The sequence below is a fragment of the Onychomys torridus genome, chromosome 4 (assembly GCF_903995425.1).
Source record: "Onychomys torridus chromosome 4, mOncTor1.1, whole genome shotgun sequence".
Taxonomy (NCBI): Eukaryota; Metazoa; Chordata; class Mammalia; order Rodentia; family Cricetidae; genus Onychomys; species Onychomys torridus.
Genome location: NC_050446.1, coordinates 142,893,369 through 142,909,197, shown reverse-complemented (window position 1 = coordinate 142,909,197; position 15,829 = coordinate 142,893,369). Strand labels below are relative to the sequence as shown.

Sequence of the window (15,829 nt, the reverse complement as noted above, 5' to 3'; positions counted from 1 at the left end):
CACATTCTCTCTCTCTCTCTCTCTCTCTCTCTCTCTCTCTCTCTCTCTCTCTCTCTTAATCTGAGCTACAGTGGACACAGACTACCAGGCTGTGTGACCCTGTGGCAGAGTCACACACTGAGCATCTCTGAGTGTCTGCATGGTGTGTGTAGCTGTCATACTCAGCCCCATGGAAGCTGGGGATGGGGTGAGCACTGGGGGTAGAGACCCTGGGCTCACTCCTATATGTCCCACCTGGCAGAGCGCTGGAGAGCAGGCTGCAGGCTTTGGAAGCACAGCACCAGACCCAGATGAACAGCCTCCAAGACAAGAGGGAACAACTGCAGAGCCTCCTGGGCCACCAGACTGGAGCCCTGACTAACCTGAAGCATAATCTGCAGGCCCTCAGCAGCAATTCCAGCTCCCTACAGCAGCAGCAGCAGCAGCTGATGGAGTTAGTACAGCGCCTGGTTCGCATTGTAGCCCAGGACCAGCGCCCTGGTGAGCAGGAGGGAGTATGCATGGGCTGGGGTGGAGAACCAAAGAGGGAGGGAAGAGACCTTAGCCATGCTCCTGTTTCACTCCTGGCCTCAGTTTCCCCATCTGCTGAATAGAGATGAGATAACAACACAGACAACTGCAGTCTACACTGACTAATCTGTGTCCCAGCTCCCTTTTTTCCCTTTGAAACAGAGTCTCGCCTGACCTCTTGGAACTTCTTATGCATACTGAGCTGGCCTCAAAGATCTACCTGCCTCTGCCTTTCTAGTGTCAGATTAAAGCCATGTGTCCCTATACCCAGCCATCCAGCTCCTCTTGCTTGGCTTGCTACATGCCTCCCTGGGCCTCAGTTCCCCCATAACATGGAGGAATCAGACCAATGAGTCTCAAGAATTTGCTCCCCTTAATGCTCCTGCTCCTGGGCTTAGAAAGCCATATGGAAGTGGAAAGAAATGTGGCATCCCCAGACTGCCACAGAAAGGAGAGATTCCTACCTTGCTCCACAGCCCTCTTTGGCATGCCCGGTTCCATCTTCAGTCAGTCAGTCAACAAGCATTTATTGAGCACCCACTGTGTGCCAGGCAGGGACTTGGGTGGCAGGAACCCAGCAGGAAAACTTTCCCATCGCTTGGCAGGTCTCAGTGGGAAGGAGGAGAAAGTGCATCTTCACTGAGGGCCCACTGTATCCCAGGCACTCTTAGCTATCCACCTACAGCTTGAACAGCTCAGAAGGCTAAGGGGCTGAGCTGGGAAGAGGGCACTTCAGCCTAAGGCCAGCAGCGGCACAAGAGGGGCTAGGTGGAATGGGACTTCTTTTAGAAGGCACAGACTAGTATGGAGTGGACACTGGCTTGGCGGGGGAAATGCCAAAGGGGCTCCTGCTGTAGGACAATCTGCAACCACCTTGGAGGAGGCTGGGCCTTCAGTAAGGTACCCAGCTTTAAGCATGTGAAGGGGTCCCAGGCTGATAGGAAACTGGGGTAGAGGATCCCACCATGACTCCTCCCTCAGTCCAGCAGGCCAGGGAAGCCATGCGTAGGAGAGGTAGATGCCTTCTAACCCAGAAGTGACCAGAAGCTGTTATGGGGTTGTGTACAGCCCTGGCAGCAAGACAACCAGTGTGAGTCCCATGGTTTCTCACAGACAGGGCCAGGGCCTGGGCTGGTGCCTTTCTCTGCAGGCCCACAGCTCTACTGCCTCCCACTGTGGTTGAATGTCTATTCTCTGAGCCCAGTGGGAGAGTGTGTCAAGCACTCATCACACACTGTCCAAACACCTGTCCCTGACTGTCACCAGGAAAAGACTTTCGGGAGTTCCTTTTTGGCCTCTGGACAGATGGAGATCCCATGGGAGATGGTGAAGGGGAGCTGAGCAAAGGATGAGTCAGGGCATGCTGAAGCCTGGTGGAGAGCCAGCCTCCTATAGCTGCAGAGCTTTCTCCCAGCCAGTGGTACCTGGGGAGAAGAGCGGGGGGGGGGGGGGGGGGGGGGGAGAAGCCCAGCTATCTCAGAGAGTCTGAGTCACAATGTGAAGGACAGGGTCACAGCCTTGCCCATGTGAAAGCAGCCCCCGTCAGCAATCCATTTGCACAGTCTCCCTGTACTCAGCCATGACACCCAAGCCCAGGGAAGGGTAGAGAGGGGAAGGACCAGCCAGTGGAGAGAGCAGGGTTCAAGCCTGGTTGCTTCCCTCGCCTCCTAAGTCATGTGACCTCTCACCTAGATGGCAGGACAGAAGCCTTCAGCACTTCTGTGCAGAGAACACAATAAAGGCCACACTGGCAGGGCTCTGTGTGGTGCCTAGGGCCAGGAGGGAGTGGAACTGGACAGGGTTAGCACCCAGGCACACATTCCATCAAACTGTTTCATGGCTGTATCAGTCCTGTTTTATTTGTATGCCATCCCCTGCATCCCCATTTTTTTCCTGACCCCAAGATGCTCCCAGCAGAACTTGGCTCCTAGGAAACCCTCCAACACGACAGTCCCAGGTAAAAGCACTTTTATTGGGCTGTTATTGTTGCTACTGTTCACTGAGGAAATGGGCTGTGGACAGAGCCTCAGAGAGAGTAGCTAGAAACCCCAGGCCCGCTCCCAGCTCTGCCCTGATTTGTTAGGTACAGCATGGCCTGTCCCTGCTTGTGTGAGCCATTACCTCCCCTGTATTTGTCTGGCCTCCCTCTCCCTATGGGCTATGGGGATCTGGGGGCTGCTGACATGTTGGTACTGGAGGCCGCTGCTCAAGAAACATTCTAGACATTTCATTTGTGGTGCGGAACAGCCTCCTTCAAATGTGTCTTTCAATGACAGTATCTGGGAGCCACCATCCAGGTACAAGGCCCAAACAGGAAGTCCTGCCCCCATCCTGTCTTTTTATTTGTATTGATAACCATCCCCCCACAACTTCAGCTCCATCCTTAGGTCCCTGCCTCTTGGAGAGATTGGGTTCTAGTTGAATCTCATCCCAAGCTTAAGTGAGATAGACAGATGATTTTTAACTCCCTTTATATCCAGGGGGTCATGGTGGATTCCAGTCATTAAATTAACAGATCTCAAGAACACATTGCTTAGGGAATATACATGGGCCCTTGAAGGCCAGTCATCAACTTTCAGAAAGAGCAGGATGAGTGGTCTCTAACTGGGGTTGCAGGAGATCCAGCCTGTCGGTGGGCCATAGGAAAGCCCAGGTCCCCTCCCAAAGGCACTCCAGGAAGGGGAGGCTGGGAGCCCTTAAGTCAGACCTCATCCTGTGCTTCAGTTTCCTGCCCTGGAACATGGGAAGTACCTCAATGAGAGGCAGGTGTCACCTGCCCTCTCCATGTGCTGGAGCTTGGCAGCTTGGGCATCCCCTGCTCTAGCCCAATCCACTCGGGCAAAGCACTCTGCCAGAGCCCTGAGTCAGGTCTCTCTGGCTGGCATTTAAAGCTGCTGAGTCTGCAGAAGCCCAGGCTTCCTGATGTTCTTTCTTTCCTCACCCTGTCTGTGCCAGTACTCCTAATCTCAGAGTGGACACCAATGAGCCTCCCTTCACCACATCCCCTGCAGAAAGCTGTTCCTATCCGGGGATATTGATAGCATGCTGCTCCCTCTGCACAGATACCCCACACACATACACACCTCGCCTGGATGGTCACAGCTCACCCTCCCCTCCTGGAAGAGACCTTCTTCATCTTCCTGTCCCCAGTCAGAATGTGCACAGAGCAGGCAGGTCTCCTTTCTCTTTCTCCTCACTCACTTCCAGCTGATGTTTTCTCCTCTCTCCCTCTCTTCCTCCTCCACTTCTCTCTCTCCTTCCTTCCTTTATTTTGAAATAAGATCTTATGATCCAGGTAGGTCTCAAATTCAGACGCCCCCTACCTCTGCTACCCAGTGCTAGCCTTCTGGGTGGGCACTGCCATGCCTGTGTTCCAGCTGACATTTGCTTTGTTCCTCTGCAGTCTCCTTAAAGATACCTAAGCAGCTGCTCCAGGACTGTGCAGAGATCAAGCGCTCCGGAGCCAACACCAGCGGCGTCTACACCATCCGTGTGGCCAACATGACAAGGCCTCTCAAGGTGAGGCGCTCCTGGACAGGGTCTTTGACATGGTGCTGAGCTGAGAGCGTCTCTGATAGACCCTCTCACCCCACAACATCAATACTAGGCTTTATCCCCCATCTGAGAGCCCAGAGAAGGCAGGAGCCCTGTTTCTGGAAACACGCACCAGGCAGGTTTCTGAGGAAGGGATGAAGCAGAAGTTCACAGAGCTAGCAGTATACCCTGGTACTGGAGGCCCCTGCTCAGGAAACATTCTAGACATTTCATTTGTGGTGTGGAACTCCTGGAGTATCTTCTCCAGAACCAGGTTTCTAAGCCAAGTCTCAGGAAACTGTTCTTTGTTGGTAGAGATGGCTGGCCGCTCATATCACGGATGGTCCCGGGCACTCCTAGTTGACTTTGCCCAAGCGGGTTATTCTGTTCACAGTCCAGGAGAAGCAGGAGTTGGGTCTGTGAATCTGGTGACGGCATAATGGGGGGAGGGGGAGAATGCCATCCAGTGAGAGGCTGCAAGGGTGCCCTGAGCTTGACAGTCATCTGTCTGTCTGTCCATCTGCCCCTCCCCCCACAGTAGGGGGTCAGGGGAAGTACAGATGCCAGGAGCGAGGTTTGGGGCAGGCCAGAGGGAATGGGAACGAGCCTATAGAGGAAGTTCCAGTCTGACTTTTCTGCATGTGTTGGGGGCAGTAGCCTTGTTTGACGCACATCCCCCCATTGACTTTTGTGGTTCTACATAACCTGCCACACTCCCCTTTCCACACAAAGAGATCAAGCCGAGGACCTTGCCCTGGCCAGTCTAGCCGGTTCTTCAGAACACTCTTGCTTTCCTGGTATTTACAGCCATCTGGATAAGGCGAGTGTCTCTGGCTTTCCCTTTACAATACTGATAAGGCTTCCTTTCCAATGGGCTTCTACCGTCTGGGTGTGAGCACTTTGAAAGTAAATGTGTCCTGTGAAGTTGAGTAAGTTCAGCTGCAGCGGAATGTAGGCAGATGTGAATGGCTGGAATTTGAAGCCACTGATGGAGAGACAGGAGGTGGCCTGGGAGGCAAGGGTTCTGAGCACTGATCTTGGTGTGTCTTTGGTCTCTCTTAGCTGCACACCTCTCTGGGCTTCCCTGTACCCTTTGCACTCACAACTGCCTTCCTTCCCTCCCTCTGTGGGCCTGATGAGCCCTATACCCCCCCTCTCTCCCTCTCTCTTTCTCTCTCTCTCTCTCTCTCTCTCTATCTATCTATCTATCTCTCTCTGAAAATTCCAGCCACTTCTACTTAGAAGTACCTCATCACTTGATACCCTCTTCCAAAGCCACCTCCTCCAGGAAGCTTTCCAGGAGTCTCCAGTGACTGCCTCCTTGTAGCTACCCAGGCAGTCATACTCCCAGTAGTCAGCTTGCCCTACCAGAGCCTCCTCCGATGCCAGCCAGCCCTGTGACTTATCCATCTCCTACTTAGCAATAGCTCACTTAGTGCAGGGCCAGGCAACATAACCATGTTCACTGTTGGACAAACAGGTACTGAACCAGTTGGAAGAACGTGTGAGCAAACCCAGGCTGAAAGAGTAAGCTGAGCTAGGCTGCAAGCCTGCTGAAAGAAAGGACCTTTCATTTATTCACACATGCAACCCCTGCCTTGAACAGAAGTTAGTGTGTAGGTGCTCAGAAGACATTAATCCCGTCTGCCCATTGGAATAGCGAGCCCTGCGACTACACTGCATCCAATTGCCTCTGCTTGCTATGGTCTGACCTCATGAAGTCATGAGCCAAGTAATTGGTTTTCAGCTAGTGGTGCTATTCTGAAAGGTTCTGAAAGGAATAGGCAATAGAGCCTTCTTAGGAGAAGTGGGTCAGTAGAAACACATCTGTCGAGGTTTAGTCCTTCTGTTTCCTATCTACCATGAGTTGAAGACACACACACACTCTCTCTCTCTCTTTCATAATGTTTTGTCCCAAGACAGAATGCCGAGCAGTTGTGTCCCAAAAACACTCCTAAGCCATGAGCAAAGTAAGTCCTTCCTCCTCCAGGTTGTTCCTGTCAGGTGTCTAACGTGAACCCCTGCAGTACTAACGAATCAGAAGCACCTCGTGTGGTGTGTGTGTGTGTGTGTGTGTGTGTGTGTGTGTGTGTGTGTGTGTGAGAGAGAGAGAGAGAGAGAGAGAGAGAGAGAGAGAGAGAGCCTCTATGTCCCTCTCCTGCCTCTCACCTGCCTCCTTGAAAGATAATTGACGTGAGTGGGGAGTCTGAGTCTGGCTTTTCCTGATGCTCTTGACCTCAGGTTCACTGTTGCTGGAGAAGGGCAGAGTTCAGTCAAGTTACATTTAGGCTGGCTTGTGGCACCTTCAAGAGCTTCCAGCTGTGATGTGTGTTCCCCACCAGGTGTTCTGTGACATGGAGACTGACGGAGGTGGTTGGACTCTCATCCAGCGCAGGCAGGATGGAAGCATGAGTTTCCAGAGGACTTGGGAGGAATACAAAGAGGTAATATGCTGTTCTGGGGGCTCCCAGCCAGAGCCTGTGAAGGGGGTGCTGTGGGTGGGAACTGGCTTGCCCTTAACTCTCCCCAGGGCAAAAGCCCAGCTCATCTGAAGCTCAGGCTCATTTGCTTTTCCAGATCCCGACCTCAAATTGAGCCCTCTTTGGACATTTCTCACATGTGTCCTAAGAATGAAATTTTATTTTTGTTTTAATATTTGCAAAAGTAACACATGCATATTGGTAATGCTTTTTAACGACTCCCAGGAGGGACTGGGGAAGTAGCTCAGTAGTGAAATGCTTCCTGGGTGAACACAGGAACCTAAGCTTGATCCCCAGAACCCATATAAGAAAGCTGAGAAGGGTGGAACAATCCTGTGGTTCCAGATCTGGAGACACAGACAGACAGATCCCTGGAGCTCAAAGTCAAACCAGCCTAGTGAATCGCCAAGCTCCAGGCCAGCGAGAGATCCTATCTCAAAAACAAGGAGGCCAACTCCTGAGGAGTGACCCCTGGGGTTGACCTCTGCACTACACACACACACATACACATACACATACACAGAACATGTACATGTACAAAGCACACACACAGAGCCCACATTAAATACACATGCACACACACACACATACACATACACAGAACATGCACATGTACAAAGCACACACACACAGAGCCCCATTAAACACACATGCACACACACACACACATGCACACACACACACACGTGCACACACACACACGTGCACACACACACGTGCACACACACGTGCACACACACATGCACACACACGTGCACACACACACATGCACACACACACATGCACACACACACACGTGCACACACACACGTGCACACACATGCACACACACATGCACACACACACACACGTGCACACACACACACACATGCACACACACATACATGAAAGAATAATGCAAAGAGTGAAACGGGAAAAGAGAATTCCCCATCATTCCTGACTATATGACTTAAATGAACTTCTCCTTCCTCCTCCTCCTCCTCCTCCTCCTCCTCCTCCTCCTCTTCCCCTTTTTTCTTTTTCTTTTTTTTTTAGATAGGGTCTCTCTATAATACTAGCTGTCCTGGAATTCACTATGTAGACCAGGCTGGCCTAAAACACACCTGCCTCTGCTTCTTGAGTACTAGAATTAAAGGCTCTATGAATTTCCTCGTCTTTGTACACATCTGCAACACATCTACAAGACAAATTTCTCTTCTTCCTCCTCATCTTCTGGATTTCCTGTATTTCAAGTGGACCTCAAAGTCTCCTTGTAGTTGAAGATGACCTTCAACTTCTGCTCCTCCTGTCTCCACCTTCACAACACTAGGATTATAGGGGTAATTCTCCAAGGTGGGGCTGCTGCCTCTAGGAACACGTGTGTTGTATTGGATGGCAGTGAGTGCTTAAAGGCTGCCTTCCAATTTTATGTTTTCAGTTAAATTTTGAACATAGAATTTTTGGCAAGTTGACTTAAAATCCCTTAAAGTTTTCAAAAGTAAAAGAAATAGAAAAAGATATTCACAAGCAATGGGTGTCCACCAGCCATCTTCCAGATAAAGACTTAAAAGCATTAAGCAGTCAGCAGCAGATCAAGGCAACTGCTGACTCCATGTGCCCCTGTCCTTGGTCCTGAGAAATTTCTCTGCCAAGGTCATCAGTTTCTTGCTACCCTGGAGCTTGGGTCACAAAGACACTCTAAGGACTTATGGCCTTACATTTCTTTGTTGCTGAAACTATTGGGCCTCTCTCCTGCCTCTGGGAAAATGTGCTCCTGCCACTCCTGCCCGGCAGCTGGCTCAGCTGCTCAGCTGCTTTCTTCCTGCTGAGGCTTAACTTGCAAGCAGCTGAGTCTGCAACTATAAAGCAGAAAGCTCTGTGAATTTCCCCACAGGCTCACCATGTGACTGCCATTCACACCTAAATACCCAACTTCCTGGAAAGCCCCCTGGGGCCCCTCTCGATAGGTGTGTCCCCAAAGGTAGTGGCTGTTTCTTTCGTCTATTTTATTGTCTGTGGGTGTGAGTTTACTTGTGTGGTGTACACACATGTGTGGGTTTGCGCTCCCAGTCACACTAGGAGGCCAGTGGAGGTGTCAGGTGTCCTGCTCTGTGACCCCCTTCCTTACTCCCTTGAGTCAGAGTCTCTTACTAGCCTGGAGCTAGGCTGGTGGCCAGCGAGCCTCTGTGGTCCTCTTGTGTCTGCTTTGTACATGGGTGCCAGGGATTCTACCTCAAGCCCTCATTCCTGCACAGTAATTGCTCTTCCCCGATGAGCATTCTTCCAGCTATTCCGGTCTCCATCACCACAAATGAGTTTTGAGTGTTTCTGACTTTGGAGGAATGTGATTTCAGTTATTTTTAGCGGGTTTAAATTTTACAAACACTTTATCTTTGGTCTTTGGGAGGGAGCCCCTCCTGCCCCAGGCCCATGCACACTGTTCTTATGAACTTGCTCATCAGGCACTGACCTTGGATAAGTGGCCATGGAGCCTGGGCTGGCCCAGCTCCTCAGCCACAGACACCCCTTCCCCCATCCCTCTTCAGCACACAGCCACCCTTTCCTCTCCTCCCACACAGGGTTTTGGTAATGTTGCTAGAGAACATTGGCTGGGCAACGAGGCTGTGCACCACCTCACCAGCAGGACGGCCTATTTGCTGCGTGTGGAGCTGCAGGACTGGGAAGGCCGCCAGACCTCCATCCAGTATGAGCACTTCCAGCTGGGCAATGAGAGGCAGCGGTACAGGTGGGCTTGGGGCCCAGGCTTGTGGGTGGTTTGGGGTCCCAAGGCAAGCGGCTGCAGCGTCTTCACCCAGGGTCATTCCCTGGGCGTCTCCTACTTCCACCATCTGGCCCCCATTTGGGTGCACGTCACGGGATCTGGAGGTGGCTGCTTAGCACTCAGCACATCTTGGCCACTGGGTGGGGTGAAGAGACTGTCACTGACGCCACCGTGCCTAGAGCAAGAAGGGATCTTCCAAGGTTAGTCACCCCATTTACAGACAGCAGGAGTGGGGGTTGACTTCTCAGTTTGTCCTGTGCCCTGTGGTAAGGTGCAAAAGTCCCCACAGGGAGAAAGGAGGGCCCTCCCCAGCACCCTTTGCAGCTCTGAATAAAACTGGGGCACATCAAGGTCAGCATTCTCTGCGCTCCTCAGCAGTGTTGGGAATGAGGCTATGGTCAAGTCATCAAGGTTTCCTTCCCCTTCCTCTGCCTGGTTTATGGTGTGTGGTAAGGAAAAGAAGCATTTCCCAGGTACCTGCTATGTTCCAGATACAGTGCAATTCTCTTCTCAGTCTTACGAGACAGACATTACTATCCATGGGTTAGTGATAAGGTGGATCCTGGATTTGAACTTAGATCTCCCTGTTATCAAACCCACTGTGTCTCCACTCTCTGCTGTCACCCCTCTGAGACACCCACTGATCTTCAAATTAAGCCAGTGTCTTGGCTATCTTTGAATCAGGCTAGAATGAGCTCATGGACTCACCCATGGGGCTGCAAAGATGCCCCCTGACATCTGTCCCCTCTACAACTGCAGACAACTTCTGGAAAGCTGAGGAACCTCTTACTTCCCCCCAGGGAATCTCTAAATGACTCCCTCCCTGTAAATGTATGCCTAGGGGCCTCCCCTGGCATCCCTCCCATATCTCTCTTTTCTTATGAAATGTCCTAGCTTCCTCCAGCGGAGTGGGCCTTCCACCCACCCTGATGCTTGAGGTACAGGAGGCAGAGCTGGAGGCAGCATCCCTAGAGCTGTGCAGGGCTGAGCCAGGGGCTCCAGATCCTCCAAGCTGATCAGGGAGAACTTGACACAGCCTGCTGGTGCCTACTGATGCCAATGACCCTTAAGGAAAGGCTGTGTCCCACCTGCATCCCTTTCTGAGTGACTCTGAGCAAATCCCTCTACCCTTTCATTTGCTGAGTGAATGCCCTGATCATACTCCCCCCCACCCAGGTAAATAGTATTGTAGTAGTTCTTCGTATTGAAGCCTTCATGTACCACTGGCCTGCTCTGCAAGTGCCAGAGTCTGGCATCATAACCTATGGTAAAGCACCGAGCATTTGGTAAGTGTTGGGTAAATGATGGAGATCTTTAAATGCTAGATTCCAAGGCCAAACTACACCATCCCAACATCTGTCTAACAGTCTATGAGGTTTGTGTCCACCACCCAAAGTTGTGCTCAGGTCTCTGCCTTCCCTAAGCCCTTGCATGCAGAGTGGTCTTTTATACAGCTCCGCCTTTGTCTCTGAAACATGGAGAGCTCCCTGCTACCCCCTCAGTCATGCTTCAAAGAGCAGCATGTACTTAATAGGCTGCAGAGCCCTAATGACAGAGTAGTGAAACTTGCCCTGTGTCAGGATTGTGCTGGTCACTTGGGAAAGTCTCTGGCCTTGACTTACCTCCCCAAAGCTGCTCATATCCCAGTGCAGTGATAGTGTGGTACAGGATAGACATGTTCACAGGCAAACCACTTCCTCCAGAGAGACAGTAGCTGCCAGGGTCAATATCCAGGGGCTATATCAAGACAATCAAAGAGGTCTCGTGGGAGGGGTGATACTTGTGGCAAATGAGCCTTTTTTTGGGGGGGAGGGGGTAATCCCAGAAAGTTACGTGTTCTCAAAAATGGCAGAAAGGGATGGAAAGATAGCTCAGTCAATAAAAGAGTTCATGCCTTTCCAGCATAAGGACCCAAGTTCAATCCCAGAACCCGAATTTTTGAAGCCAGGTATGGTGGCACATGCTTATACCTCCAGGGCTGGAGAAGTGGAATCAGGAGGCTCACTGGGCCAATGAAATAAATACAATCTCTCAAAATTAAAAAAAAAAAAAAAAAAAAAAAAAAGATACCTGAGATTGTCCTCTGTCCTCCATATGCACACAAACATATATATACACACACACATCTACATGTGCACACACATACATTTAAGAAATGGCAAAGAGTTGGCATCCAGCTGGATTACACATCCCCTAAACCTGAATAAGATGTTCACTAGGGCTTCTGGGGCCATAAGGTGTCCACTTATAAAGGAAAAGCCAGAAAGACTGGCTTAAGAGTGGGCATGGGGGTCCTGGAAACCATTGGAAGGCCTGGAAACTGCCAAAGGAGGAGCAGGAGAAGAATGACAGCTTGTACTGGGTCCCAACTCCAGGTCAGCAGCTAAGGCGGGAGGACCCACAGAAAAGCCCAGAGGACAGGAAAGGGCTAGCAGTGATAGGCAGGAGGCACCCTTGTTTGTCAGATGCAGTGACAGGAACCCTCTGAACATGGTGGGACACACTTCATGCTCTCACTTGGGAATTCACAAGAGATTCAAGTATCTGAGTTTCTTCAGGCATACATGATCAAAGTGAGGTTTCCTGGACCCTGAGGTCCTCAGAGAATCACCAACTCCCATTCTGGTTCCCAGAAAGAAGAGGGACATGACTGAGTTTAATGGCCAGAGGAAGAAGCCAGAGCATATAAGTGGGTGGGCAGCCTGTGAGTCCCCACCCCGGAGCCCCTAGCCGGTCCAACCTCTATGCAACACTGGTCCCCAGGACTAGAGCCTCACATTTAAGGGCACGCTTGGGCCTTCATGGCTGGTCGTGAATGCCCTGCCTTGCCACAACCAGATAGAGCTTCTGGGTGAGAGGCATGGACTGAGCCAGCCATATAGAGGCTCCATGTTTTCTTGGGCCTGCAGGGCTGGCTACCAGGTCCTGCCCTGGCTGTCCTGGCCATCGGCTTCCCTCTACTATGGAAGCATCTTAGTGGCTCCCAAGTCAACCCCTGCCTCAGCTGCTCAAGCAAGATTTCTTTACATTTTTCAGCCAGGCTCACCTGTCCCTTGGGAGTCCCCAGTCCTGAATGTGTACTATCACCAAGGCCCCCCCAACCCCTCAGCGTACTTCACCTGCTGATGTCACTAAATCACAAGGTGAACAAAGTCACAGTAAGTCTCTTGCCACTATTTGAATAAGTGAAGACACTAATCCTCAGTGGGGTGAAGATGCTTTCCCAAAGCCAGGCAGTGACCAACCAGCCATGCTGGGGTTTGAATGCAGGCATTCAGCCCTACCCCCATTCCACAGTCATTATCGCCCTGTAGGCTTGGACATAGTGACCAGGGATACGGAGTCTGGCAAAGAATTAGAAGCCCTCTGTCCCCTAGCTGGGGGTTTTCTGAGTGTTGATCCATGGGGTCTGGTGTGTCCAGGGAAGGCTTTCAGGCAGAGGTATGGAATAGAGCGGCTGCAATGCACTGAAGTTGCAGGGCTGTCAGCTGGCAGGCAAAGGATGCAACCCTGCCCATACCAGGCCACTCCAGACTGCACCAGAGCTCTGACAGTTACTGACTCTGAGAAGCGAGCAGCTTCCTTTGGCTCTTGCATCCCCACATCCTCATGTAGAAAAGGGTATTGTGAGGTATAAATGGAAATGAGTAACAATGCCTGGCCCAGAGCAGAGATGCTCAAAAGACTACTAGCTGTTGCCCTTATTCTGTGTCTCCCACTCAGAGCTCTCTAGGACCCAAATTCAGCAAATAAGAAAGAGCCAGCAGCAGTAAGTGCTGTGACCCCAGAGAAGTATGGACGGTCACCAGGAGGGGCAATGGCCTGGACATCAGAGCAGGCTATTTTCCCTGCAAAAACATCAGAAAGGGAACTTTGCCAGAACAAAGCCCTCTGGGGAGCACCAACCTGACTCTGCACTCCTTTCCCACCCTAACCCCTCTCCTGGGCTCTTAGCCTCTCTGTGAACGCAAGCAGCAGCTCGACTGGGCTCAAGAACAGCCTGGCTCCACGGGGCACCAAGTTCAGCACCAGCGACATGGACAATGATAACTGCATGTGCAAATGTGCTCAAATGATGTCTGGAGGTGGGTGTGTTTAGATGATGTCTGAAGGTGGGTGTGCTTAGATGACATGTAGAGGTGGAGGAGGATATGTCCAGATGATGTCTGGAGGTGGGTGTGCTTAGATGACATGTGGAGGTAGAGGAGGATATGTCCAACTGATGTCTGGAGGTGGGTGTGTCCAGATGATGTCTGGAGGTGGGTGTGCCCAGATGATGTCTAGAGGTGGAGAAGGGTATGTCCAGATGATGTCTGGAGGTGGGTGTGTCCAGATGATGTCTGGAGGTGGGTGTGCCCAGATGATGTCTAGAGGTGGAGGAGGGTATGTCCAGATGATGTCTGGAGGTGGGTGTGCTTAGATGACATCTGGAGGTGGAGGAGGGTATGTCCAGATGATGTCTGGAGGTGGGTGTGTCCAGATGATGTCTGGAGGTGGGTGTGCCCAGATGATGTCTAGAAGTAGGTGTGTCCAGATGATGTCTGGAGGTGGGTATTCCTGCTGAGGCTCCTGACAAACCTCCCTCTTCCAGGTCACTGGAGTCCCCATGGGGTTGTACCTCCTATAGAGACACCCCTAGATTTCTCTAGAGACCAGCTGAGAGACACCAAGAATAGCTCCAGGAAAGCATGATGTCCATCAATTGTCTGAGGATTCCCCTACTCCCCAGGCCAGGTGGAAACAGCCTGGGGGAGACCAGAGGCAGAAAAAGGCAGGTCCATTCCACACCTCTATGTCAGGCAGTGCTCTGGCAGGGATAAAAGCCAGAGGATGGAGAAACAGATGGAAGAGACTCAAGTCATAGAGAACAGGGCAAGAGGAGGTCAACAGTGACACAAAGTGGCAGAGGCAGAGAGGTACAGAAGTCAGCAGACAGAGCAAGGAGAGGAATAAAGCCCAACAGATGGGCAGGAGGTGTGCAAACCACACTGGAGACAGAGCCCCACGGGAAGACAGTTCAACAAGGACAGAAACCACACAAGCAAGATGACACAGACAGAGGACACACAGAGACCTCTAGAGGGAACAACGGGAAGACATGACAGAGCATGGTAGGAGGTCATCAAGGGCAAAAGAGGGACATAAGGGTGTCAGAGAGACAGCAGGAAGTCACAGAGGAGCCTGAGCTGTGACCAGAGCCTCTGCTGCCCTCCAAAGCTCTGGCTTCACCTCTGCCCATACCCAGCCCACTGCCCTCAGCAAGCTGGCACCCCAAGATGACAGTCCACCAGCCCTACCCTCCTAGAATCCAAGCCACCGTGTCCCACCTTCCCCAAACTCTGTCCTTTTTCTTCCACTAGGGTGGTGGTTTGACGCCTGTGGCCTCTCCAACCTCAACGGCATCTACTATCCAGTTCATCAACACTTACACAAGATCAATGGCATCCGCTGGCACTACTTCCGGGGCCCCAGCTACTCACTGCATGGCACACGCATGATGCTGCGGCCAATGGGTGCCTGACACACAGCCCTACAGAGACTGATGCCATAGGATTCTCAACCCAGATGGCAAGCTGGCCCCCACCCAGAAATCAGTGCCCAGGGCTCATCCTTGACATTTTAGGACACCAGAGACAGCTTACCTTGCCCCCAAATTACAAGAGCCACCTGCCTCCCTGTGTCCATCCATTGTGAAATGCTGGGTGCTTGAGGCACGGCCTCTGTGGAATGCTCTTCCTTCTCCTGCCAACTGCAGGGACTCCTTGCCATGACCTGAGGCCGACTGAACTTGACACCTCAGAAGGTGGGGTTGCAGCGGGTGGGAGAAGCTTGCAGGCTGGGGGTGCTCTCCTCCAGGGGAGGCTGAGAGTCTATTCTCCTTCTCCAATTCCAAGTTCCCCCAGCCTTGATGACAGCAGACTCGCTTTCCAAGGCTTGGGCACTGTGCCCACTCCCCTACCCATGACTCCAGTGCTAGCCATTATTCCCCAGTGCTCTGGGGCTCCTGGACTTCAATGGCTGACAGTCTGGTCTCTCAGAAGCTTCTGGAAGTATGAGAGGGATCTTTTTACTCCAGTGTGCCCTGGATTGCGTTCTACAGGTAATAACCAAGGCTCTTCTCTAAAGTATGTAGGATTAAGTGAGAGAAAAACAGCAGGTCAAATAAAAAGAATGGGCTTTCTCAACTGCAGGACTTGTCAGAGCCTTTCATGTGTCCCCAAGCCCTGAGGCCACCCATGAAGGGGCTGGGGGAAGCAGCTTTCTCCAGATGGACTTATTTGAAAATGAAGACTGGGAAGATGGCTCCATTGGTAAAAATTCTTGCTATGCAAATACAAGGACCAAAGCTCAGATACCCAGCACCCACAGATGGCTGGGTGTGGCCATTGGGACCTGTAATCAGCACTGGGGAGGCAGGGACTGGTGAGTCTCTGGAACTTGCTGAGCAGCCAACCTAGCTGAGTCAATGAGAGAAAAAAGTAAGGTGGAGAAGTAGCTGAGGAAGACCCAAGCTGACCTCTGGCCTCCGCATGTATGTATATGA

The 15,829-nt window shown here is 51.7% G+C and overlaps 1 protein-coding gene across 1 annotated transcript in view; it reads left to right on the top strand.

Moving 5' to 3' along the window:
• Nucleotides 1-15,475, top strand: part of Angpt4 (angiopoietin 4) — a 36,444-nt gene extending 20,969 nt beyond the window's left edge. The window contains exons 4-9 of the mRNA XM_036186030.1: nt 242-480; nt 3,914-4,029; nt 6,387-6,488; nt 9,083-9,249; nt 13,240-13,370; nt 14,646-15,475. Coding sequence (XP_036041923.1) covers nt 242-480; nt 3,914-4,029; nt 6,387-6,488; nt 9,083-9,249; nt 13,240-13,370; nt 14,646-14,806 — 916 coding nt within the window. The 3' untranslated portion in view covers nt 14,807-15,475. The remainder of the gene's footprint in view (nt 1-241; nt 481-3,913; nt 4,030-6,386; nt 6,489-9,082; nt 9,250-13,239; nt 13,371-14,645) is intronic.
• Nucleotides 15,476-15,829: the final 354 nt, after the last annotated feature.